General features: G+C 40.1%; 1 protein-coding gene across 2 annotated transcripts; it reads left to right on the top strand.

The window, feature by feature from the left end:
* Nucleotides 1–27451, top strand: LOC149822105 (putative ADP-ribosylation factor GTPase-activating protein AGD8). Of its 2 annotated transcripts, none has more exons than XM_089981644.1 (7): nucleotides 1–173; nucleotides 299–417; nucleotides 19574–20003; nucleotides 20142–20372; nucleotides 21417–21542; nucleotides 26322–26423; nucleotides 27109–27451. In XM_089981644.1, exons 1-7 carry the CDS (start codon nucleotides 102–104, stop codon nucleotides 27214–27216), a joined length of 1188 nt encoding a protein of 395 aa, XP_089837770.1. In that variant the 5' UTR covers nucleotides 1–101; the 3' UTR covers nucleotides 27217–27451. The 2 variants fall into 2 exon arrangements, with proteins under 2 accessions (XP_089837770.1, XP_089837771.1); XM_089981645.1 differs by lacking the exon at nucleotides 1–173 and adding an exon at nucleotides 18140–18284 and having other exon boundaries at nucleotides 297–417.
* Nucleotides 27452–27656: the final 205 nt, after the last annotated feature.

Raw genomic sequence — 27656 nt, 5'->3', positions numbered from 1 at the left:
TGCTCATTTCTCGAACCAAAGAAAGGAAAAGGAAGGAACTCCAAACTCTCTCTCTCTCTCTCTCTCTCTCCTGCCGTGATCTTGCTCGTTCTCCGCCGATCATGGCAACGACGGAGAACTACAACGACAAGAACGCCGTCTTCCGCAAACTCAAATCCAGATTGGAGAACAAGGTACCTCTCTCTCTCTCTCTCTCTCTCTCTCCTTTTTTCCCCTTTCTTTCGGTTAAATTCGTAGATCTAGATGAAAACCCTATTTGGGTCGGTGTGAAAATATGGCGATTTTTTTTGTGGTGTAGATGTGCTTCGATTGCAACACGAAGAACCCGACTTGGGCGTCGGTAACGTACGGGGTCTTCCTCTGCATCGATTGCTCGGCTGTTCATCGGAGCCTCGGCGTGCACATCAGCTTCGTCAGGTACCTTGTGTTGTGTTCCGGTGGCAGATCGATGAATGTGAAGAGAGTTTCGATCGTTTCACCGTCCGTTCCTTGCGAATTCTCCGATTTTTTAGTTTCTTTGATGTATTCTTTTCTTTTTTCGGATTAATGATAAGTGAATTTAGTCTCATGTTGTTTGTGGATTTGTTGGGATTTTTGGTGCGTTTTCTTGATCCGTTTGAATTGATTGTGGATGAATTGATGCATGTGGAGTGTAAGAAACGAGCCTTTTGAATTTCTGGATTTGTTGAATCGAGGGGCTTTGAAGAATTAGATGGAGAGATTTTGTGTTATTGGCCTATTTGAATTTTGTGTCGTATCTGAAATTCTTTTATTTAGGATCTTGAATTGTTTTAAATGTGTCGTTGGAGCTAGCTCTCCCTCTCTCTTATGTGCATAAATAGGGGTAACTCCCCTCTCATTGTAATAATGTTTTTTAAGCATTTTTATGTGAATGAAATAAATTTATTATTTTTCTTCTTGAGTTCTCTCATTTGTGCCCTTTTGTGGGTTATGATTAAGGTGTCTTTAATAGACGCTTGTTGTGAGCATTTGTGCTTTTGTGAAAGATGTACATTTCATTACATGGTATCAGAGCTTAGAAGCTTCTAGATCTTGAAAAGTTGCTATCTCATTTTTAGTACCATTTTTACAAGAAGTTGATTTGTCCCCTTGTTCGTGATTCAATAATTTTTTGTGCTTACATAGTTGAAGAAAGAAGTGGTTCTAAAGATCGTTGAATCGTGATTGTGTTTTTGCTTTCTCTTTTCTCTCATATTTTTCTCTTCTTTCTTTTTCTCTTTCATCTCCTTGCTCTCTCTTTCACCCTTGTAAGAATGGATGACAATGATAAAGTTACCATCATGTCCGTAAAACTAAATAATACCTATTATGTGTGGGCTTCAATTATGAAGCACCACATTTGGGGGAAGGGGTTGTGGGGGTTAGTAGATGGTTCTAATTCAAAACCAAAACTAATTCTCACAAATATTGAAAATGAGAAAGTGATACCTCTCATGGAAGAGAGAAAACCAAGCTAGTAGCTACATATGGGAAAAAATGGAAAGAATGAAGGATTGGGCATGCCAAAATCATGTTTTGGCTAATTAATAGCGTTGATATCAAGAAATGCTCTAGTCTTGTAAACTTTCAGCATGCTAATAAAGCTTGGGAATACCTTAGAAATATGTATTCTCTTAAAGATGGTGCATATGTGTGCAATTTACAAGACAATGTGCGAATTATGACCCAAAGGGACAAAAGTATTACACAATACTATAATTAATTGTTCGAACTTTGGAAAGAGTTGACTCTTCTTGAGCCAAAGTGGCATTGTCCCGAAGATATCGAACTTCGCCAAAAACAACTCAATATGAAACATTTTTACCAATTTATAAATAGTTTAAGGCCAAAATTTGAAACCACCAAATCAGCCACTCTACTGTATGGATTTTTTTGAAATTACCCAAGAATATTTTTTTTATAATGTTCAGAAATTGGACTTGGATGACTTGGTCATCCTCGGATATCCAAAATCCAATATTTCCCAAGTTTAGGAAATTTTTATAATTTAAAAAATTTTGCTTGTAAAAATTGTATTCTTGGTAAAATGAAGTGATTATCATTTCATGATAGAATTTTTGTTTCATCTAGGCCACTTGAGTTAATATATTCAAATGTTTGGCGTCGCGCATTAGTTATATCAAAAGGTGGATACACATATTATGTTTTTTTTTTACGATTTCTCTAGGCATACTTGGATCTGCTTCCTTAAACATAAATCAGAGGTCTTTTTGCATTTTCAAACATTTCACAAAATGGTTAAAAATAAATTTTAAAATGATATTTCCATTTTCTGCACCGACTCAAAGGGAGAATTTTTGTCAAAAGAATTTAAGAATTATTTACCTGGCATCACATATCAAAGATTTTGCCCTCACACACCACAACAAAATGGTTTGGCCGAATGAAAACACAGACACATTATAGAAACTATTAGGATCTTATTGATAGTAAACTAAATACCAAAAGAATTTTGGGCTAAAGCAGCCCTAACCGTTGCCTATCTCATTAACCGAATGCCATCTTCTTCTTTGAAAAATATAACTTCAATTGAAATTTTTGTTAAATTGACTTTTGATTTGTAAAACCCATGTTTTTCAAAAAAAAAATTTTATTTTATCGGACCCGGGCCGGGTTGGGTCCGGACCCGACCCGGGCCCGCCTGCGATAGGGTTTTAATAACTCGACTCAGGAAGAGGATTTTAAATCCTCTTCCCGAGCGCCGCCCCCCTTCCACCTTCGTTTTCGGAAGATTAGGGAAACCCATCGGGGTTTCCCCATTCGTCGCCCCCCTGAGGCTTTTAAAAGCACTGCAGGGGGCGGGGGAAGGCACACAGCCCTTCGGCCCCCCTGTGCGTCTCCTCCTTCCCTGCGCACGCCGTCGATCGCCAGCCACTTCGCCTCCCAGGTACGCCCTCTATCTCAGTCTCCTCCTCCCTCTTCTCCCCCTCCCATCTCCCTCTCTGACACCTCGTCGGGATGTCGGCAGGTGGCGCACGGCCCCTGCCGCGCCCTCCCACCTTCCTCCTTGCCTTTGGAGACCCGACAGGGGGCCTACAGGGCCCCTGTCGTCCCCTTCCCTCTTTTGGGGGTTCGCCGGAGTGCCGGCAGGGGGCCAAGGGCCCCTGCAACACCCCTTCGCCCCGATCTCTCTCTCTCTCTCTCTTCGGCAGGGGTTTGTTCCCCTGCCATTGTCCTTTCGCCGGACGGCAGGGGCTCGGCCCCTACCGATTCGCTGTCGTCGGCAGGGGTGCGACCCCTTGCCGTCTCTGTGTTGTCGGCACGGGAGCGACCCCTGCCGATTCGTGGTTGTCGGCAGGGGCTAGCCCCCTGCCGATTCGTAGTGGTCGGCAGGGGTGCGACCCCCTGCCGTTTCAGTGTGGTCGGCAGGGGAGCGACCCCTGCCGATTCATTTCTGTCAGCAGGGGCTAGCCCCCTGCCGATTCGCAGTCGTCGGCAGGGGTGCGACCCCCTGCCGTCTCTGTGTTGTCGGCAGTGGAGCGACCCCTGCCGATTCGTGGTTGTCGGCAGGGGCTAGCCCCCTGCCGATTCGTAGTCGTCGGCAGGGGTGCGACCCCCTGCCGTTTCAGTGTGGTCGGCAGGGGAGCGACCCCTGCCGATTCATTTCTGTCAGCAGGGGCTAGCCCCCTGCCGATTCGCTGCTGTCGGCAGGGGTGCGACCCCCTGCCGTTTCAGTGTGGTCGGCAGGGGAGCGACCCCTGCCGATTCGTTGCTGTCGGCAGGGGCTAGCCGTTTCAGTGTGGTCGGCAGGGGAGCGACCCCTGCCGATTCGTTGCTGTCGGCAGGGGCTAGCCCCCTGCCTCTTCGCTGCCGTCGGCAGGGGTGCGACCCCTGCCGCTTTAGTATGGTCGGTAGGGGCTAGCCCCCCTGCCGATTCGTTGTTGTCGGCAGTGGCTAGCCCCTGCCACTTCAGTGCTGTCTGCAGGGGCTGACCCCCTGCCGCCTCGCTATTTTTTTGACAGTGGCTCATTCCCTGTCGCTCCGTTGTCGTCGGTGCCGCCATTGCCTAATTCTACCCTTGCCCCGTTGCACCATTAATTATATTAACATAATTGAATATTTAACACTCTTGCCTATTTACGCAACAGGTTTCGATCGTGCTCAACCCTCGTATTATCCTCTCGCGTAGGCGTACGCAGCTGCACGACATCCCAAGGTAGGGTAAAGTCGCACAAGGGGCAATAAGATCTAATTAAGTTGGAATAATTAAAATGTCTATGCTAGTTGTACTTAGATTTATACTGCTGTTGCGTGACTAATTATTCTTGTCTCCATGATTATGAGTCGAGGTACGGTTTTACTCTTCGAGTATTAATTTGTGTATTTGCTTACGTGTTGAAGGTGGTTTCGCACTTTTTGCAATACTTATGCCCTAAATTGCTTGCATGTATACTTGCTCGTACCTTTCTATGGGTGGATGTACAATTTCATTATTCGATTATTATTTTGCGTAGTGTTTATGAATTTGAGGTGTGGTTTCGTATTTCTTGAAATACATATGCCCTTGTTTGCTTGCATCCATTTTTGCCTGCACGTTTCCTTTGAGTGAGGTACGACCTTGTGTCTCGTGTATTACTTATGACCTTATGTGTTTGCCTGTCTAAGTGGTCAATGTATGGTGTTGGTACCTCATGTATTACTTATGTGCTTTTCCCTCGATGTGCGGCATCGCAAGTCGAGAGTTGTTTGTTGACATGTTATAACCTGCATATGCTCACACTCATGGTAAATATGTACTTACATAAATGTAGTCTTGTGCCTATCCTGTTATCACCTGTTTTCAAAACACCAGAAGTTGCACTTGTGCACTATAGTTCTTTTAAAGAGGATCTCCTTCTGCAAACCCAGGGCTCTTCAAAATGCACAACTTTTGCAAAGTATGATTAAGTCTTGCAGGATTACGAAGTCACATTTGGCCCCTCCCAAGTCCACACACTTGGGAGAAATGTTTTATAACCTTGACTCAAGTTGCGGCTCATTTTGAATAACCCTGATCATGGGCATGAGCATATGAATGAGTGGGGTTCTGTTGAAGGACCCATTCCTTATGTATCAATCTAGTGTAACATGTCGATACTAAGATAAATTTTGGATGTAAGATTGATAGTGTTGTGTCTTGTGTGAATGACTTAATGTGGCATTATGGCTTTTAAGGATGAATCGTGCCAAATGAGCACTCCTATATTCTTTGAATTGTTTTGAAGTTGGGTGTTGGGTATTCCTTTTGAGAAGCCCACAGACCTCCCTGGTTCAGTATGGCGTACTTTTAGACATGCACAACATGTTAAGTACTTTGTTGATCGGACGAGAGATCCGAGATGACCTTGCATCATGAAATATGAAAAATGTTGTTGAAGTGAATTCAAGATTTATCTTGCCAGGCTGTGTTGTATTAATTCTTTTGCAGATAACATCTGTTGGGGTTTCTTTTGTGGAACCATATCCCTTTCATCGTAGTCGTACTTATGATATGTACGACCGTACTTTTTGACAAGTACGTCTTCTTACGTTGCGGTGATTGGATGAGTAGGTTGTGGCAACCTCGATGAGCGCAAATAACAAAATGTTGTGATCACTTAAATAAGTGATGTTTTCGCCTTCACCGGCAAGATACTCGAGTGGGTCGAAAGACCAGAGTATGTAGAATGAGTCTTCAGTTAACTACCCCTGATGTACTCATTCGAATCGCTGACTCCTGTCAGGAGAGAGGACAGGAAGGTACAAAACTTCGATGGACAGGCCATTAATGGCAGTTACGAGCAAAAGACTCGGCTTCCCCAGTCATCGGAGTTAGGGGAATGAGACTACCATAATTATCCTAGGTGGTAGCTCTCCATGTTTGGGATGCATCCATTGTTTATGCTGCTTTGGGGATTTCTCTCTTGGTCACCGACCGTCCCCTTAGGTGCGGACTCAGTCAGCTATCCGGGTTATCATAAAATACATAGCATAATAAACCCCCGGATCAGTCTAGGCTGTTTCTAGAGTCGTGCCTTGTGCGTACCCGCTTGGCCAGTTAATATCGAAACATAAGTTAAATCTGATCGCAATGTGTTCAGTTATGCACGTATGAAAGTTATAGGGTACAACAGGTTCAATACTTATGGAATTGTGTGTATGGTTGATGAAGCATTGTATTTTGCTAGTTAACTTTCTTGTGCAGTGCTTTGCTTGTAATAGTTAGCCTACTGGTGCCAGTAAAATGCGTGTAATAATTTTAACATTGTGTTCATGATAGTTGCTCTGTGAATCTGTTGAAATTAAATTGCTATATAATTGTCTGTCTACTTGACATATTAAATTATTCTGCTTAATTATGTTCAATATTGTCATGTCTGTGCACCTACCAGTTTTTAGTGAAACTGACCCATTTTATGGGCAGGTTTTGGATAGGTAATACAGTCTGCGATGGCACGATGGCGTGATGAGAGCAAGATAGAGCTTTTTCCCTGACGTTCCGCTCCTGAGGACATGTTGGTAAATTGGGTATGAAGGGTATTCCAAAATTTCTCTTTTTATTAAACCTTGAGTTACTAAAGCTGTTTTAGTAAACTTCTTTTCGGTTTCAACAAACAAATTCTCCATCATTGAAATTGCATTTCAAAACCATTTGATTTCAATAGTTGTGCCAGATTTGACAAAGGAAAGTTTACACTGTAATGCGCTCAAGGTCCATTGACTTGTGGTTTTAAAAATATTATTTTCCGCTGAAGTATTATTTAAACTCTGATAATTGTATGATTTCAAAGCTTTCTAAACTATTCTAAAAGTTACAAGTCCTGGATTTTTGGGGCGTTACAACTTGGTATCAGAGCGACAGGGAAAATAGTGATTCTTGACCATCCGACATCTGCATCGCACAGTAAGTACTATTGATTTTGTTGTTTTGTACTTAATGTGATTAAAATATGTTGCTTTGATTTAGATGTCATATAATGAGATAAGCGAGGCAATAAATGTCTTGACTGGAGCCGTTATGCATCTCCAATCTATGGTTCAGAACTTGAGTCATAGTGTGACTGGCGAAAACACCTTCAAGGGTCAGTGCGATAAACAGATGGATAACCATCAAGTTACCCCTAATCTATTGTACCCCCGAAATTCTATTGTTTGCTCTTTCTGTGGTAACGTGGACCATTCAGGGAAAGAATGCTGCCATAAGCGAAAGTACGATAGGTGGCATTTGGCCACACAAGGCTTGGAGCAACGTAAGTAAGTTAAAGATATTCAGAACAATAAGTCAGTTGGTAGTAAGGAAGTTAGCAAATGCCGACTTGCCAATGATAGAATGCAGGGATCCCCACCTAAGAAACAAAAGCAAGGCAAAGGAATCAAACTACATCGATCGTCTAGTCGTAAATGCTCGAAGTGTAATTATGGTCATCCGGGACAACTATGCCCTCGAGACACTGGAGGCTCTTTCTATTGCGGAAAGATGGGGCATTTCGCCAGAGTTTGTCGCAAGAAGGAAGCAGATCTGAAGAAGCGAACCGCGAAGGAAAGCCAGCAACAACCCAAGCTGCCTCACTAGTAGCAATGAAAGTAGAGAACCATATTTATTTTTGTCATGGGTTAGGTAGAGAATTAGCAAACAGACACTTTAATAAGTTCGAGTAAGACTTTTTATTTTCCAGTACGGATCTTGTAGTAAAAGTTTATTAATGAAATTATGTATGAATTTTTGTCTGGCCTTTACCCTTATGATTATGATGCTTATGCAGGTAAATGACATGTTACGCCTACAACTGATTAGTTTTTGAGTAGTTAACTTGTTACGCCTACAAATGATTAACTTTTAGGTTGTTGACTTATACGCCTACAAATCATTAGTTAGACTATTTAGAGGATTGACACCTCACGACTACAAACACTTAATTTTTATGATATATCACGCCTACGTAGCGGTGTTGCAGGGAGTTGCATTATGATTGTTTGTGAAAATATATCATACCTGTATAGCATGGCTGATGGATATCATATTGGACTAAAATGTCTTGTAGATCTGTGCGTGTGTTTCACACTGATATGGTCGAATGCGGTGTGCTTTGAGGTAAAAATATGTATGTATATGATGGTGCCATGATTTGGATGTCTTAGATGTATATAAAATTTGAATTCTATGTGCATAACTCGAACTACGTAGAAGTTACGTATCTTGAAGTTTAGTGGATCCTTGTTATATACATGATCACATTGTATAGAACTCATGCTTTGAGGTTAGATTTGGATAATGAAATGCTCCTGGTGGCAATGATATAATGCATAGGATAATATGCTTTTGCATGATATGATTGAAATACATGTGATCTAAAATTTTGAAAGTATGCGTTATATGTTTAAGTGAGCTATGGTTCATGGAACCTTATTGGTGAAATGAGTAATTTTATGAATTGAATACCATATGAGATGAAGTGATGATGCATATTGATGATATATATATACTTTTGCCCATTATTGGTGGCTATCGACCCTGAGAGTCATCGTTTGTTTTGATGCATTTATCATTGATTTTGGTACATGTTGAGGACCTTGTCCGCAAAGGATTCTCGGTGAAGGGTATGTATGATCAAGATCAGGTAATCCGACTAGAGTGGTGAATCTCTGTGGGGAAGTACACTGTCCAAGATCGGGTAGCCGCAAAGACGGCGAATTCCTGTGAGGAAGTATATTGTCCAAGACCAAGTAAACCTTCTAGGGCGGTAATTCCTTGTGAGGTCGTACATTTCCCAGACCAGGTGATCCAGCGTGGGACTTGTACATTTTGATTTCGTAGAGAATTATGATGTGTTTCGATGCTCTTCTGAGAGCATTTGTTATAGTCGGTTATGAATCTTTAAATTTGGCTTTATGTTGTAGCATGATTATATACGAGTTTTAGATTAGAGAATCGGATCCTTGTTGATTCTAGATCTTGATGCGAGGTTATGTTTTTGTCTTCTATGAAAGTTAGGGTCATTCTACGAATGATAACTTAAGCGAAGATAGGACAACTGGCCATATAAGGCCTTGGGTTATGGGGATAAGTTGAGGCTATTCCGGACATAGAGTCTGTTAGAAATAGTAAGGGTAACGAACGACAACCGTATTAAGATAAAGTACAGAAACCTCCGTTCAAGGAACGTAAACAAAGTAGTGCAATGTCTTGTTGTGTCTCTTCATTCGTATCGAATCTAGTAGAAGGTGACGAATAAACATTCTTACAGTCTTCTGCCAAACCCTTTTTGTGACTCCGTTTAAACTCTTGCGAAGACATAAATTATTAACAATATTGCTCACATTTTGTTCGATCGAGTTGTTGGCTTCGAACCTTTCTCAAGAATTTATTATGTGCTATCCTGATTACTTTAATAGCATACGTGTTTCAAGATCACTCACACATATAGTGTATCCTCACTAACAACGATTAACTAAGAACCAAATTGTTGCAGATAATCTTTTAATAAATATTTCGCGGACGAAATTCTTTTAAGAGGGGTAGGATGTAAAACCCACGTTTTTCAAAAAAAAAAATTTATTTTATCGGATCCGGGCCGGGTCGGGTCCGGACCCGACCCGGGCCCGCCTACGATAGGGTTTTAATAACCCGAATCAGGAAGAGGATTTTAAATCCTCTTCCCGAGCGCCGCCCCCCTTCCACCTTCGTTTTCGGAAGATTAGGGAAACCCATCGGGGTTTCCCCATTCGTCGCCCCCCTGAGGCTTTTAAAAGCACTGCAGGGGGCGGGGGAAGGCACACAACCCTTCGGCCCCCCTGCGCGTCTCCTCCTTCCCTGCGCACGCCGTCGATCGCCAGCCACCTCGCCTCCCAGGTACGCCCTCTATCTCAGTCTCCTCCTCCCTCTTCTCCCCCTCCCATCTCCCTCTCTGACACCTCGTCGGGATGCCGGCAGGCGGCGCACGGCCCCTGCCGCGCCCTCCCACCTTCCTCCTTGCCTTTGGAGACCCGACAGGGGGCCTAAAGGGCCCCTGTCGTCCCCTTCCCTCTTTTGGGGGTTCGCCGGAGTGCCGGCAGGGGGCCAAGGGCCCCTGCGACACCCCTTCGCCCCGATCTCTCTCTCTCTCTCTCTCTCTCTCTCTTCGGCAGGGGTTTGTTCCCCTGCCATTGTCCTTTCGCCGGACGGCAGAGGCTCGGCCCCTGCCGATTCGCTGTCGTCGGCAGGGGTGCGACCCCCTACCGTCTCTGTGTTGTCGGCAGGGGAGCGACCCCTGCTGATTCGTGGTTGTCGGCAGGGGCTAGCCCCCTGCCGATTCGTAGTCGTCGGCAGGGGTGCGACCCCCTGCCGTTTCAGTGTGGTCGGCAGGGGAGCGACCCCTGCCGATTCATTTCTGTCAGCAGGGGCTAGCCCCCTGCCGATTCGCAGTCGTCGGCAGGGGTGCGACCCCCTGCCGTTTCAGTGTGGTCGGCAGGGGAGCGACCCCTACCGATTCGTTGCTGTCGGCAGGGGCTAGCCGTTTCAGTGTGGTCGGCAGGGGAGCGACCCCTGCCGATTCGTTGCTGTCGGCAGGGGCTAGCCCCCTGCCGCTTCGCTGTCGTCGGCAGGGGTGCGACCCTTGCCGCTTTAGTATGGTCGGTAGGGGCTAGCCCCCCTGCCGATTCGTTGTTGTCGGCAGTGGCTAGCCCCTGCCACTTCAGTGCTGTCTGCAGAGGCTGACCCCCTGCCGCCTCGCTGTTTTTTTGACAGTGGCTCATTCCCTGTCGCTCCGTTGTCGTCGGTGCCGCCATTGCCTAATTCTACCCTTGCCCCGTTGCACCATTAATTATATTAACATAATTGAATATTTAACACTCTTGCCTATTTACGCAACAGGTTCCGATCGTGCTCCACGGCTCAACCCTCGTATTATCCTCTCGCGTAGGCGTACGCAGCTGCACGACATCCCAAGGTAGGGTAAAGTCGCACAAGGGGCAATAAGATCTAATTAAGTTGGAATAATTAAAATGTCTATGCTAGTTGTACTTAGATTTATACTGCTGTTGCGTGACTAATTATTCTTGTCTCCATGATTATGAGTCGAGGTACGGTTTTACTCTTCGAGTATTAATTTGTGTATTTGCTTACGTGTTGAAGGTGGTTTCGCACTTTTTGCAATACTTATGCCCTAAATTGCTTGCATGTATACTTGCTCGTATGTACAATTTCATTATTCGATTATTATTTTGCGTAGTGTTTATGAATTTGAGGTGTGGTTTCGTATTTCTTGAAATACATATGCCCTTGTTTGCTTGCATCCATTTTTGCCTGCACGTTTCCTTTGAGTGAGGTACGACCTTGTGTCTCGTGTATTACTTATGACCTTATGTGTTTGCCTGTCTAAGTGGTCAATGTATGGTGTTGGTACCTCATGTATTACTTATGTGCTTTTCCCTCGATGTGCGGCATCGCAAGTCGAGAGTTGTTTGTTGACATGTTATAACCTGCATATGCTCACACTCATGGTAAATATGTACTTACATAAATGTAGTCTTGTGCCTATCCTGTTATCACCTGTTTTCAAAACACCAGAAGTTGCACTTGTGCACTATAGTTCTTTTAAAGAGGATTTCCTTCTGCAAACCCAGGGCTCTTCAAAATGCACAACTTTTGCAAAGTATGATTAAGTCTTGCAGGATTGCGAAGTCACATTTGGCCCCTCCCAAGTCCACATACTTGGGAGAAATGTTTTATAACCTTGACTCAAGTTGCGGCTCATTTTGAATAACCCTGATCATGGGCATGAGCATATGAATGAGTGGGGTTCTGTTGAAGGACCCATTCCTTATGTATCAATCTAGTGTAACATGTCGATACTAAGATAAATTTTGGATGTAAGATTGATAGTGTTGTGTCTTGTGTGAATGACTTAATGTGGCATTATGGCTTTTAAGGATGAATCGTGCCAAATGAGCACTCCTATATTCTTTGAATTGTTTTGAAGTTGGGTGTTGGGTATTCCTTTTGAGAAGCCCACAGACCTCCCTGGTTCAGTATGGCGTACTTTTAGACATGCACAACATGTTAAGTACTTTGTTGATCGGACGAGAGATCCGAGATGACCTTGCATCATGAAATATGAAAAATGTTGTTGAAGTGAATTCAAGATTTATCTTGCCAGGCTGTGTTGTATTAATTCTTTTGCAGATAACATCTGTTGGGGTTTCTTTTGTGGAACCATATCCCTTTCATCGTAGTCGTACTTATGATATGTACGACCGTACTTTTTGACAAGTACGTCTTCTTACGTTGCGGTGATTGGATGAGTAGGTTGTGGCAACCTCGATGAGCACAAATAACAAAATGTTGTGATCACTTAAATAAGTGATGTTTTCGCCTTCACCGGCAAGATACTCGAGTGGGTCGAAAGACCAGAGTATGTAGAATGAGTCTTCAGTTAACTACCCCTGATGTACTCATTCGAATCGCTGACTCCTGTCAGGAGAGAGGACAGGAAGGTACAAAACTTCGATGGACAGGCCATTAATGGCAGTTACGAGCAAAAGACTCGGCTTCCCCAGTCATCGGAGTTAGGGGAATGAGACTACCATAATTATCCTAGGTGGTAGCTCTCCATGTTTGGGATGCATCCATTGTTTATGCTGCTTTGGGGATTTCTCTCTTGGTCACCGACCGTCCCCTTAGGTGCGGACTCAGTCAGCTATCCGGGTTATCATAAAATACATAGCATAATAAACCCCTGGATCAGTCTAGGCTGTTTCTAGAGTCGTGCCTTGTGCGTACCCGCTTGGCCAGTTAATATCGAAACATAAGTTAAATCTGATCGCAATGTGTTCAGTTATGCACGTATGAAAGTTATAGGGTACAACAGGTTCAATACTTATGGAATTGTGTGTATGGTTGATGAAGCATTGTATTTTGCTAGTTAACTTTCTTGTGCAGTGCTTTGCTTGTAATAGTTAGCCTACTGGTGCCAGTAAAATGCGTGTAATAATTTTAACATTGTGTTCATGATAGTTGCTCTGTGAATCTGTTGAAATTAAATTGCTATATAATTGTCTGTCTACTTGACATATTAAATTATTCTGCTTAATTATGTTCAATATTGTCATGTCTGTGCACCTACCAGTTTTTAGTGAAACTGACCCATTTTATGGGCAGGTTTTGGATAGGTAATACAGTCTGCGATGGCACGATGGCGTGATGAGAGCAAGATAGAGCTTTTTCCCTGACGTTCCGCTCCTGAGGACATGTTGGTAAATTGGGTATGAAGGGTATTCCAAAATTTCTCTTTTTATTAAACCTTGAGTTACTAAAGCTGTTTTAGTAAACTTCTTTTCGGTTTCAACAAACAAATTCTCCATCATTGAAATTGCATTTCAAAACCATTTGATTTCAATAGTTGTGCCAGATTTGACAAAGGAAAGTTTACACTGTAATGCGCTCAAGGTCCATTGACTTGTGGTTTTAAAAATATTATTTTCCGCTGAAGTATTATTTAAACTCTGATAATTGTATGATTTCAAAGCTTTCTAAACTATTCTAAAAGTTACAAGTCCTGGATTTTTGGGGCGTTACATGATTACTCTAGATTAAGAATTTTTCGATGCAAATATTTTGTCTTCAGTAACAAGAATGATAAACTCTCTTCCTGTGTCATTCCTTGTGCTTTTCTAGGTTGTGCAGATAACCAAAAAGGCTATAGGTGTTTTTATATTAAAAATAGAAAATTGTATGTGTTAAGGAATGTATCTTTGGAAAAGAAAAGTTTTTTTATTTTGAAAAGGCCAATGAAGTAACCGAGTATTCCTTTATGATAGATTTGACTTTAAAGTCTGATAGTTGTGACTATGAATGTGACCTTGATGTTGGTCAAGATATTATAAATACCGAACAAAATGTAATTAATGAAGAGCAAACCCATAGGGACACCAATTGTTTGTAATATTCAAGACGTAGGGAATCCAATCTTCCATGTGTACTAGAAAAATATTCAGAAGTACAAAACAGAAGGTCATCTAGAGTCTCTAAACTTCCTGATAAATTTGTGTCCTACGAAGGCATCCATTACATTAATACACTTGTATATAGAACCTTTATCCTATGCTCAAGTCAAAGGATATATTAAATGGGTAGAAGCCGTGAGGGTAGAATTAGAAGCCTTAGAAAAAACTAACACTTGGACTATTCAAGATATTTCACAAGAAAAAAAATCTATAGGTTGTAGGTGAGTTTATAAGATTAAAATCAAGATGGAACTCTTGAAAGATATATGGTCAGATTAGTGGCCAAGGGATATTCCCAAAAGTATAAAATAGATTACGAAGAAAATTTTGTTCCAGTTGCCAAGATGACCACAGTTAGGACCTTGACCTTAATAGCATTGGCTTCTATTAGAAAATGACTTATATTTCAAATGGATGTGAAAAATATTATTCTCAATGGAAACCTAGTTGAAGAAGTATATATGGAGTCACCACAGAGGCGGAGCTGGGGGGGGGGGCAGGACAGGGCTGTAGCCCAGTCCTGCCTCCCGAAACAGTTAAATTTTTTTTTTTTAAAGCCCAGTCTTAGCCCAGCCCTGATTCCATATGAAATATATTTTTATCCATTTTTTTTAGCCCAATCCTGATTCCATATGAAATAGATTTTTATTCATTTTTTTAGCCCAGCCCTGACTGCAGCAAATAGTTTGATTTGTCCATATGAAATAGATTTTTATTAATATTTGTAGCCATTTTTTATCTTATCTCAAAAAAAAAATCGGGGGCACTGCCCCCGAACCCTTGACTATCACACAATTTTTTTTTTCTACACCCCTGTTTGCCCCCCCCCCCCTCCCTCACATGAGTCCTAGCTACACCATTGATCGCCACCCTGTATAAATATTTCTAAGGGTAAAGCTCTTTATGGTCTTAAACAAGCACCAAAAGCCTGGTATGACGGGTTTAGTCATGTTATGCTCGATATTGGATTTAAAATTTCTTTGTTTGTTAAGATTTCTGATGCAGGGATTATTATTCATCTTCTTTATATGGATGACATGATCATCACCGGAGGAGACAAACAAGGAGTTGAAAACATTAAAAAGCTTCTTAAAAATTATTTTGAAATGACTGATTTAAGTTTATTAAGATATTTTTTAGGAATTGAAGTTGCTTATTCTCCTCGAGGTTACTTTAGTATTTCAATCTAAGTTTGCTTTTGATATTATTTCTAGGTTCAGAATCACAGATGATAAGAGAGTTGATACTCCAAAGGTTGTCAACACCAAAATGTGAATTGATGATAGAGAACCTCTTGAAGATCTCACTCTTTACATACCCTATCTCTCAATTACTAGACTTGATATAGCACATGTTGTACATACAACTTGTTAATTTCAGCACGCTCTCACTTTTGTTCACATGAGAGAAATTTTACGTATTATTAGATACATTAAGTCCTTTCTTTTTTAAGGTCTCTTCTTGTCTGCTTCATCTTCATTAGATTTGATTGCTTATATTAATGTTGACTGAGGAGGTGATCTCAATAACTGGAACTCAACCACTGACTTTTGTGTTTTCTTAGGTGAATCATTGATTTTGTGACGGTGCAAGAAGCAGAGTTACCGAAAGCGCTAGGTAACTGGGGAAGCGCGCTTCAGAAGCGCGAAACGTCGCGCTTCCGAAACGCATGGGGAAGCACACCTTTTAAATGGGAAGCATGCTTCCCATCACGCTTCCCCCGCGCTTCCCCCTTTTTTCATTTTTATTTTTATTTGTTTCGCTTCCTAGGTCGCTTCCGGTTCGCTTCCAAGATGATTCCCGACTCGCTCCTAAGTGGTCCCATGCTTCCCACTTCCTAAAATTTTGAAAGTACCTCGCTTCCCGCTCTCGCTTCTCCAACTGGCAACCATGGCAAGAAGCAACAAAAGGTTTATCTTTCATCAACCGAAGTTGAATACCGAACCATGGCCACCACAACGATTGAGGTAGTCTGGCTTAGAAGACTGTTGGGTGACATAGGAGTTGAAGTGACCAAAGTCTCACGCATGTGCTGTATCGACAAGAGTGCAATCTACATTGCCAGCAACTGAACATTTCATGAACGCACCAAACATATTGAAATGGATTGTCATTATGTCAGAGAGGAGTATCTATATGGAACTATTGATCTGCCTTATGTTACATCAGAATATCAATTAGCAAATTTCTTCACCAAACCTCTCGTCGCTCCTAGATTTCATTTTCTCTTAAACTTTTGCTCATTGGACCGTAAGTTTAAGGGGCAGTGTTAAAAAGTGCATATACATAAATGTATAAGTATATATAATTTATATACAATACATATATATTTATATATTATTTATATATTTATATATTTATATATTTATATATTTATATATTTTCAATATTTTTTATTTTTATTTTATTTATTTATTTGTCTTTTTAGGATGTTTAGTTCTTTTTAAACTAGACTCAAACTAGTCAATATTTTCATGTTGACTAGTTTGAAGAGCCGTTGGAGCTAGTCCAACAGCTACAAATAGAGCTGCTGGACTAGCTCCAACGACTCCTTTAGAGCCTCAAAGGTATTTCTCTTCCTCTCTCTTAAATAGGGGTAACTCCCCTCATTGTAACAATGCTTTCTAAGCATTTTATGTGAATGAAATAAATTTATTATTTTTCTTCTTGAGTTCTCTCATTTGTGCCCTTTTGTGGGTTATGATTACTTGTTAGCATTTGTTATTTTGTGGAAGATCTTCATTCATTACAGTTCCCATGTTCAGCAAGTGTATCTGACTGTGTTCTTGGAAGAAGATTGTTCTTTATAAACATCTGGAACTTCGAGATATTGAATGTGTTTCATGCATATGCAGAGTTTGTGTATTTATTAAATCTGACTAGGCATTTGAATCAGATTCTTGAGAACAGGAAGTAAAAGTGGAAAGCATTTCAGGAATCAGAAGCAGAAAGTGCCAATTTTGAGAAGGTTCAAGAAGTGACTAGTGGAAACTGGAAAGAAATCAATATAGTGAATCACGTGGGAAGCAAGGTAGGAAGTGTGCGTGAAGCAAGGGAAGTAAGAAAGCAAAAAGTCTTAACCGATCAAGATCATAATCCCTAAGATAGTATCAATATCGTAATTCATAAGACGTTCCTAAATCGGTTTCTTAAAGAAACATTAAAATATCATGCAATATTGAAATCAATAATTTTATATGCTAATATTTGAGAGAAGAATGCATTTATAAATTGTAAGCTTACTGTTTAAATCAGGGTATTTAAAATAATATGAAAGATTGATTCAATGATGGGTACATATTTTTAATTATCACATTTAATTTAACATGAAGAGATATGGATAATACATTTTATTAAATAAATATCTATGAATTTACCTATCAATATTTTAGAAACTCTGATTCCATAATCATAGAAAAAACAATCTTTGAATACGGAAAATCACCATGTCCAATTACAGGAATTGGGATTCTTGACTACTTCCTACTTGTTTTGGAAGCAAACCACATTCTTCTCTCAAATCAAGCTACTCACCATGCCTAGGTGCCTTTTGTAACCATGATGTGAATCCGTTTGCACCAACGGAAGATTTATTTGAGTGAAAGGCTAGAAGTCAAAATTTGTTCAATTTGTTGCTTGGAGCATCCCTTCATAAGCGACAGCCTTCACTTCCTTTTTTTTGGTTTAAGTTTTTAAGGCTTGATAGAGATGTTCACATCAGTGAGAAGAGTGAAATCTATAAAATCTGGTAGGAAATAATCATTCGACCTTTTGGAATTGAGTGGCATCTTAGGCACACATTCAAACGGAGATGTTACTTATCCCTTGCCAAGTTTTAAGTCTATGTTCTTCCTGGGTTTGTGCTCCACAAGATCATCTTTTGCTATTTTTGTTTTATAGTCGTGAATTGGATCTTATGAGGTGATGATATGATTTCATGGCTTCAAATCCAAAAAACTTCAAGAATCCTTGGAGTTGGTTGCTTCTAGCCATATAATGACCCCCATCAAAATTTTATGGTTTGAGTTCTATATGGATTCCATGTGAATGACAATGAGAACACTTAAATTCTTAAAATAGTAGTGGAAGTTGAAGTGAGGTGATCCTTGTTTTATTACAAATGTTGTTTTCATTATTTTTATTGGTTGGACCTGAAATGACAAATGCTCTTGTTATTTAGGGTGTTCTTGCTTCTAGTCTCAATCCTATAGTTCAGGATTGGATTTCTGGCTTGATGACTACCTAAAGGAGATGAGGCTGTGCTCATGAAAGTCGCTTATATAGGCATTGTGAGATATTCTTCTGCAAGTTATAACACAGTAAGGGTATGGTGTCCAGCTGTAATGTTACTTTTAAAGGCATGGTTCAAAAACTGCAGTAGAAAAAGCCATGTGCACATACAGTTATGTGATTACTCATCAAATTTCACAATGTTTTTGACCATTCCGTAATTGTGATATATCTTCTTGATATATTTATTTCATCCTAGAATTAAAATCCCAGTCCAAACAATTTGTATTTTACCATGAAAACTATTTTTATAATCATGTATGCATGTTTCTATGAAGCATCCTTGTGATTAACTAGGAAAATTGCCAAAACAATGATGGAATAACCTTGCATGTTCCATTAAACAGCCTCAGCCTGGTGTTGGATATTGGTTTTGTCCATGTAGACAGCCATTTTGATGCATGTGCATGAAAATCTTCTATTCAGAAGAGACTGCATGAGCTGTAGTGGTTTACACATTTTCAGACAGTTTGAGAAGTTCTTTTCATCTTTTATGTTCTTCCAGACCAGAGTTACCAGTCGAGGAAGCGGGAGCGGGAAGCGATACGAGAAGCGGGAGCGGGAAGCGGGGAAGCGGGGGACCACTTAGAAGAAAATTCCGAACCGTCTCGGAAACGACCTAGGAAGCGAACCGGAAGCGACCTAGGAAGCGAACCGGAAGCGAGGGGGAAACGAAAAAAATGAAAAAATGGGGAAGCGAGGGAGAAGCGAGGGGGAAGCGTGGGGGAAGCGCGCTTCCCATTTATGGGAAGCGCGTTTCCCATAAAAGGGGGACGCGCTTCCCATAAAAGGGAAGGCGCTTCCCAAAAAAGGGGGACGCTTCCCCTCACGCTTCGGAAGCGCGACGTTTCGCGCTTCCGAAGCGCGCTTCGGGGAAGCGCGCTTCCCCTTTTGCCTAGGCGCTTCCGGTAACTCTGTTCCAGACTTCACTTTATCTAGCATGCTTTGGGTTTTCATATGTCTTGGTTTGAAGCTATTGCTTGCATGCTATGCTTCAATAATTTACCTGTAGTCAGTTCAGATAAGTCTTGGGTCAGGTTAGCTGGGAATTAGCAGTAACTTCAGTTGTACAAGTCAATACCACATGGGCGCGATTTGTGCCTATGCTTGCTTATGAAGTTTGAACCTGGCTAATTAAGTATTTTGTGTTGCTTCTGAGATCAACCTTGCTTCTGCGTTTGCATGTCTTGCTAGCTCTTGATTTCGACTTTGGCTAGGTGAAGTAATCCGAGTCATGTTTCAAACTATTGATTTATCCATTGTATGGAATGAGAACAATGTCTTCAGAACCGTTGAAGCTTATGCCATGTTATTTGACAAACAGGTCGACAAATCTAGATTCATGGACTCCAGAGCAGTTAAAGATGATGAGTTTTGGAGGAAATAATCGTGCTCTTGTTTTCTTTAAACAACATGGATGGACTGATGGCAGTAAAATCGAGGCAAAATACACATCAAGAGCTGCTGAGTTATACAGGCAATTGCTCTCAAAAGAAGTTGCAAAGAGCCTCACGGAGGACAATGCATCAAATTCTCCTCGATCTCCTGTTGCTTCCCAGTCTGCAAATGCCACTAATGAGCTTCCTGATGTGAAGGTTGTGGATACCATAAAAGAAACTTCAGTTGACAAGCATGAGACAGCTGAAAAGCCTGCTTCACCTAAAGCTCTTTCATACCCTGTAAAAAAGCCTCTTGGTGCAAAGAAGACAGGAAGTAGGACAGGAGGGCTCGGTGTTAGGAAACTCACTACAAAGGTATATCCAGTTCAAGAAGTTGAAAAATATACACAAATAAATTATTTTTCTGAATGAAAAATCCCTTTGAAAGTTTCATTGTTGTGAAGATGGAACTCATCAATATAAAAACTTAGCAAATGATTCTTTCGCTTGCAGACCAGTGAAAGTCTGTATGATCAGAAACCCGAAGAACCAGCACCTGTGGTCAGTTCCTCAGCTACTTCCACCACCACACTGGCTTCAGCTTTTCCTTCTCGTTTTGAATATGTGGAGACTATGAGTTCTGATAACAGACACGTTTCACCACCTAAGTCTACAAGCTTCTTTGCGGAGTATGGAATGGATACTGGGGCTCAGAAAAAAAACTCCAGTTACTCTAAAGTGCAGGTATCATTCTCAACTGCCGGACCTTGTCTGCAGGCCCCCAAAATGTGTCTCCTGTCGTGAATTTTGGATTATTCCTAGTCACTGTACGTATCTATATGGTTCCCAAGAGGATAATTTCATTGTTCACTTTGGCTCCTGAAGCCCACGATCTATAAATCTCAGAGAGAGAAATAATTTCCATTATATATTAGACTTTTTGTATTAACTGAACAAGAATTCCTATCTCTGGAGAAATAGATGCCTTTTTGCTCATTCAAAAATAAATGCTGCATCTGGCTTGTCCCTGTTTCTTCCCTGTAGCAGTTAATTATTTATGGTCTAACTGTCTAAGTAATGCCACTAAAAAGAAGAAAATGGTGCTGCTCTTTTCTGTTCTCATTTTTTACAAGGTTAAACTTTCTTTGTTTCCCTTTTTAAGAGAGAGTTGATTTTCTGTTAGTTCTGGTATCCACTAGGGTTCTTCTGGAGTTAGGAAAATGTGTAAGCAATTTAACAAATTTTCTACCTGAACATCCGGTATCCTATGTCACAGGGACTCGGCCAACTAGGTGCCGCACCCGCGTCGGGTGCGGGTGTGTTACCCGGTGTGGTCAACCTGACCCTGGGTGTGGTCAACGCACCCAGGGTCATTTATGTCCAACTTTTGGACTTTATATATATATATATATATATATATATAATTTTTTATATTTTTGCCGCACCCCCGCACCCAAGTTTTTTTAAAGTGCCGCACCCCCGCACCCGCACCCATATGACATAGCCGGTATCTGTTCAGGAATGAGCACCTAGTTCATATTACCATTTCGGTATTTGTAGATGATTCATAATCCTTGTGTACAACCATAAAATCTCATCTTAAGGGTTTCTGTTTCTTAAATTTGAAAACAGCGTTGTTGCTGAAATTAACTCATATTCTGCAACATGCTATCTTATGGACTCATCAACAAATGCACTCATTCTTCATTGATTAGAACTTTTTATAGAAGATGTATCCCAGTGTTAGTGTTGCTGTTACTTTCTTGCTGCTATGTTTATCTACTGCAGATTGAGGAGACAAGCGAAGCTAGGCAGAAGTTCTCTAATGCAAAATCTATTTCTTCAGCTCAGTTTTTTGGTGACCAAAATAAGGCTAGTGATGCAGAGACCCAAATCTCCCTGCAAAAATTCTCGGTATATTTTTCTTGTGCTGAATATTATCCTATTTTTGTGTAGATTGCCTCCTGAAGTTTATGGCTACTGCTATTGTTTTTTGTTCATGGTTGATTGCACTGAGATTCAGCTGGTGCATATATATATATATATATATATATATATATATATATAGAGAGAGAGAGAGAGAGAGAGAGAATGGGGATTGTGCTGCCACCTTTTTCGTTAGGTCACTGTTAGGAACCCTCCAAAAACCATAGTTTTAGGTGTTTTATTCTAGATCTGAACCATTAGATGTGTTTATCATTGTTTATTCAATAATAAACATTTTTTATTAAGCATCTATGTGCTCTGGTGTGTATTTTAAAGAGGTCAAAAAATCAATGGTTGATATTGCACTAAATTTTGATGATAAAATAACCACATTTTTACATCAAATGAATTTGGAACTATGTCACATAGGTGCGGGTGCGGGTGCGGGGGTGTTGGAGGGTATATATAATTTTTAACAGTTAACAGTAACACTAATAAAATAAAAACAATTATCATATCACCAATTTATCATGCATGCAATAAATCAAATTAACAATCTATAATTGTTATTCTTCATCAATAAAAACTAACACCACAATTAAATCAACCTAAATATATTACGACGGCGCTGAGTGAATTAAGAAAACAGAAAACAATCAAACAAGTAGAAAAAAAGTAAATTATACTAATAAAAGAAGCAAACGATGTATAATTACATACCAAAAGTATATTCTACACAATGTATATGACAATGAGGTAATGATCCCAATAATTTTTTGCTTCATCATCAAATTCATCTTAAGAAGGAGAGTAGGAACAGATAAATTCATAAATTCATGTTTATAATGTTGAAATCATGCTCCCCCTCTAAGTCACACTCTTCTAGGTTTACTTCCTAAAATTTGGATGATCATTGACTACATTAGAATTAAAATTTAAAAATGTTAAATGCTTACGTATTTAACTGAAGAAACTAAGAAATAGTAATAACTAAGAGAGCAATTAGTACTTGTATTCTTCATTGGTTCACGAAAGTAATCGATGATTGTAATGAACAAAAACTAAATCCTCATCACGCTTGCTGGTGAGTTTGTTTCTCTTTATGTTGTGGATTTGAGCATATGTGCTTCAATTTCTTTTACAACAAGATGAACTAGTAAGTTGGGATAGAAATCTCAGTGCAAGACGTTGGAGAAGCGGTGTTTTCGATCCATATGTTGACCACCATGTGTTAGAATCTATATCCTCCTCTCTCGCTATTAATGTCCGTTCATATAACCTTGAAGAGAAAAAAATTTCAAACTCTTATGTGACTTGCTTTATAATAAGTGATTCTCGATAAAATCGTGTCATACACATATTTCAATGTCTTGATAACTCTGGGTCTACATTTGAAAGAATACGACCAACACAACCTTCTTGCCTATGTCACATGGGTGTGGGTGCGGGTGCAGCGCAATTTTAAAAATTTTGGACATGGGGTCTCAGCTATATATATATATATCCTGTGTGCATATATGTGGATATTGTCCTCTAAAGTTTGGCACCAGCATTAGTGTTTTTATAAACTTTGCAAATTGTACTTTTGCCCTTGCAGAAAGGGGGGTCCGGGGGCTCCCCCCAGCGCGGGTCCTTAAAAAAAAATTGAGAATTTTTTTTTTCTGGGGCTTATTTTTGAGGCTTCGTTGCAAAAAATGTGCATACTGTCAAGAAAAGGAAAAGATAGAAATGTCAAAATTTCTCAAAAAATTTGTTTGCACATAATTATGATGGTTATTTGTAGTGAACCATCCTTGACATGCATGGGCAGGGATCTCGCACCCAATTTGACAAGACAAGAAATCACATAATGAAGACTTTCATTTCTAGAAATCCCACCATAACAAAATCTTAACACAAAGTCCTTAATTTAACAGAGCTACTAAAAGGACCAACAGAGACTCCAATTATTCTAGCAACATTTAACAAAAAATGAGAGTAGCTTAAGAAAACCCAGTTCAACCAGAATAAGCGGTGACTCAGAAGCCCTAGAAATGATTTTTTTTGTTTTTTACCTTAAAATGGACAATTTTTGGACTCGGTCAACGTTGACCAAGTCCAAAAAAGGACGGACTCAGCCTCGACTCGTTGATCGAGTCTGACTCGGCATTGACCGAGTCCGGGCCGATTTCGTGTCCGCACCCATGTCGGGGTGTGTCGACTAAGGTGCGGTGCCTCCCTAGCTGAGTCCGTGTGACATAGCTTCTTGCCACTTCTTTGCATAATATTTGTGATTAAGAGAATGTGTCATCTTCTAACTAAAATTGAATGTATATGATTAAAAAAAATTGAATCATCCACTATTTGATTTTTTCCTTCGTGCTTAAAAACTACAACTTTAATTTTTTCAATCATATTATCCCACATTTCATAAACTTTGTGAAGCATAGGCTCTTCCTTGTCAACTTCTCTCAGTATTTTCCAAATAGGTTGTGTAAACTCAAGGAAGTACACGACTTTATCTCAAAACTCATCATCAATAATAAATTTCTTAATTTATTGAGCCTTGACAAAATCATCAGCACGATAGAATATCCAATTATCATCAGTCACCATGCTAACCAAAGCATTCTTGGCTTCCTTAATTCTTTTCACCCTCACAATGATGGATGCAAAACGTGTTTCAGCAACCTTCAACAATTTTATATCATAATGTCTCTTAAATATGGGATTAGCATTATGGTGATTGACAACAAAATTCCTAATGTTTTTGACATTTTTTTCTAATTCCTTAATTCATAAACATAGAGCATATGCTGGTGAATTTTCTTCTTCTTTTGGGTTATAGATGCTCTTGAGGGTCAGATTTAAGCTATGTGTTATACAGAGAGTCCAAAAAATGCGAGGATACTCACTCTCCAAACTCAATGTTGCACTTTTACAAACTGGAGTATTGTTTGTGATGATTTGCACCACTATAAACAACCCTTTTAAATACTCAACATTTTTATATTGCCCAAGATACATCAACTACTTTCAAAAATACTGGGCTACTAAGCAAAGAAACAATGAAATTAATTAGTGGACGCCTTTGAATATTTGTTCACCTATCAAAAATAATAAAAACTATATTTTGTTTTCATGAAAATTTCTTAATCTCTAGCAATCTCTCAACATTTGCCCTCTCTTCTACAAGAATTGTCGTTAATAGTTTTTTTAAGCTTTGAGGTATAACTTGTCAGGAAAGTAATTAAATTCTTCCAATAAGGATTTCTAACTGCATTAAATAGAAGTGAACTAGAATAAAAATACTTCCTTACTTTTCTATCAATCTCCTCCCTTCTATATGTATTGAATGATGCCTGTATTGTTCATATTCATTTACCTCCTACATATGCTTTTCTTTTATTTTAGCATCTTCTTGGTGGCTTAAAAAAGGTACATTAATTACATAAGAATCACTCATTGTCTTCTTCTCATATTCACCGCATTGTTTCGTCAACTCTTTTGCATCTTGAAATGCCATGTCCTGATATCTTCAACAAATGAGTCTTGACTCTTGCAAAGCTTGCATCAAAATCTCTTATTTCCACCACCTCCTCCAGCTTTTTTTAAGATTATCCACATGTGCACATAGTGGCCCTCCATCATCACATGATGCAGCCAATGAACGAGAATCAACATTATCATTATCACTACCAGCAACACTTGCAGCAGAACTTATATATGGAGATAAGGATGATGCATTTTTTTTTAGTCATTTTCCTTTATCCGTCATTTTTGTCCTTAAAACAAAAAAAAATATTAAAATAAAATTTATATGAGGTTCTACATAACCAAATAAAATAAAAATCATGAGCACTGGGTTCAGCTTCATCGAACCTAACCCTTCTTGGTTTAACTCTACTAAACCCAGTGGCTCTGCTTTCAGCTCACCAGGGCTCAACCCAACAATTCTAGGTTTGGCTCTGTTGAACCCAGCCCAACCCAGGGGTTCGGCTCTGCTGAGTCCAACCCAGGGGTTCAGCAGAGCCAACCCCAGCAAGCCTGAGTTCGGTAGAGGCGAACCCCTAGGTTCAACATTGCCAAACCTAGTAGGGTTGAGTTCGACCAGCCCTGAGCTACCAAACCCAGCCCAGAAGAAGAAGAAGAAGAAAGAGGAGGAGGAAGAAGAGAGAGAGAGAGAGAGAGAGAGAGAGAGAGAGAGAGAGAGAGAGAGAGAGAGAGACATACCTTGCAGTCGCCGGAGGAAGGGTCGGGGAGTGTTGTCGAGGAAGAGAAGGGGGAGGGAGATTTGCCATAATTCCCCACCCAGCCCCCCTTTCGTTGTTTTTTTCTTTGGTCCAAAATGGACTCAATAAAAATTGACAGAGTCCATTTTGGACAGTTATGACCTTGGGTGCGGTTGACCACACTGGGTACCGCACCCGAGTCACGTCGTGTCGACACGGTGCGGCACCCTGTTGGGAGAATCCCTATGACAGATTTGGAACAAAGCTTGTTTCTTGATAACTAAGCAATGATAAACACATCTAACGGTTCAGATCTGGCATAAAACACCTAAAACTATGATTTTTGGAGGGTTCTAATGGTGACCTAATGAAAAAGAGGGCAGCATTATCCCCATTATATATATATATATATATATATATATATATATATATATATATATATATATATATATATATATATATATATATACGGGTTCATGTTAATTTTATGATATTTTTTGTTGCCATACACTTTTTGCTTTGACTGCCTACTCACAATTCATCTGTTCTGCTATAGGGTTCAACAGCTATATCAAGTGCCGATCTCTTTGGGAATAGCAATAATGATTCTCAACCTGATTTAACAGCAAGTGATCTCATTAACCGTATCTCTTTTCAGGTACTTGTGAATTATTTTTTTCAAAATTTGGCTTTACATTGGCATAGTTGACCGGGCAAACTAGTTAATTATCAGAGCCAGCTTGAATGCTGTCTTTGCATTTCAGATAATCATTCTGATCTTAATTGTAGGCCGCTTGACTTTTAGGTTGGCTTGTTATATAGCACCATTTCAGATTAAGTCACATTTTGGGCATTCAGTGTGTAGAATAAAAATAGCCTATATGATTCATAGAAACTGCTGCTATGATTCCTGGATGTTGTAAGTTCATTCTGTAAGTCTGCTTGAATATGTTGTATTCTTTTGAAAATAGCCTATATGATTCATAAGATCTGTTTGTGCATAACTTATAATGCTCAATAGCCTCTGCTTGGACTTTTCATGGTTCTAGTGGGTGGGATCTGAAGACCCAACATTACTTTGGTTGAATCAATCTTGGTTTTGTTCTCTTGCTTTTTTTTCCCCTTCTCCAAAACCCCCCTCCTGTGAGGACAAAAATTTTCTTCCTATTAACAAAATTGGTGGAACAATTATTTGCCAAAATAAATCCAATATCTTGAACTGAAAAGTAGTTCATTGATCTTGCAAAACATCTGGATGTCTGTAAATCCAACTTTATTTCGAGTTCCCCCCTCCCCCCCCCCCTTCGGATATCTTTCTATTTTGTTAACTCTTCTTTTTTCAGGCATCGCAAGACATTTCTTCATTGAAGAACATTGCAGGGGAGACTGGGAAGAAGCTCACATGTTTGGCTTCCAGCTTTTTAACAGATATGCAGGATAGAATTCTTTGAGTACCAGTTGCCTGTGGCCTTTGTAGACTTATTCGTAGTCTGGCTCGGACTGGATAAGTTCCTAATTTTTCCATATGTTATTTAAAAGGTGCTTGTTTTTCTTTCCCCTGGTGCTTCTTGTAATTCTTTGGGAAATCTTAATTCAAGCATCCCTTATCATAGCATATATGCAGTATCTTTCATTGTATGCAACAGAACTATTTCAAATGGACATGGCAATTCAGAGTCTTGTTCACTTGCTGCTTTTATTCGACATTTGCTTAATGCTTCAGTTAATAGTCCAAGACTTGGTTTATGCTATGTTACAGCTTACATGCTTTTCTTGATTCATGGTCTGTGTGTGTAAGAGAGAGAGAACGTTCTTCCTGCATCACTGGCTAGGTGTTGATTGGTGCTCGAAAGTATTGGTTGTCTGTAGCATCTGCATGCAATGGCAAGTT

The sequence above is a fragment of the Nuphar pumila genome, chromosome 11, assembly GCF_984573655.1.
Source record: "Nuphar pumila chromosome 11, dmNupPumi1.hap1.1, whole genome shotgun sequence".
NCBI classification, from domain to species: Eukaryota; Viridiplantae; Streptophyta; class Magnoliopsida; order Nymphaeales; family Nymphaeaceae; genus Nuphar; species Nuphar pumila.
The sequence above is the reverse complement of the archived record's forward strand: the minus strand, read 5'-3'. Positions and strand labels throughout refer to the sequence as shown.

Coding starts and splice junctions, on each gene's coding strand:
- LOC149822105 (XM_089981644.1), top strand. CDS start 102: ATGGCAACGACGGAGAACTACAACGACAAGAACGCCGTCTTCCGCAAA. Junction 20,373..21,416: donor CCAGTTACTCTAAAGTGCAG/GTATCATTCTCA, acceptor TATCTACTGCAG/ATTGAGGAGACAAGCGAAGC. Junction 21,543..26,321: donor TCTCCCTGCAAAAATTCTCG/GTATATTTTTCT, acceptor GTTCTGCTATAG/GGTTCAACAGCTATATCAAG.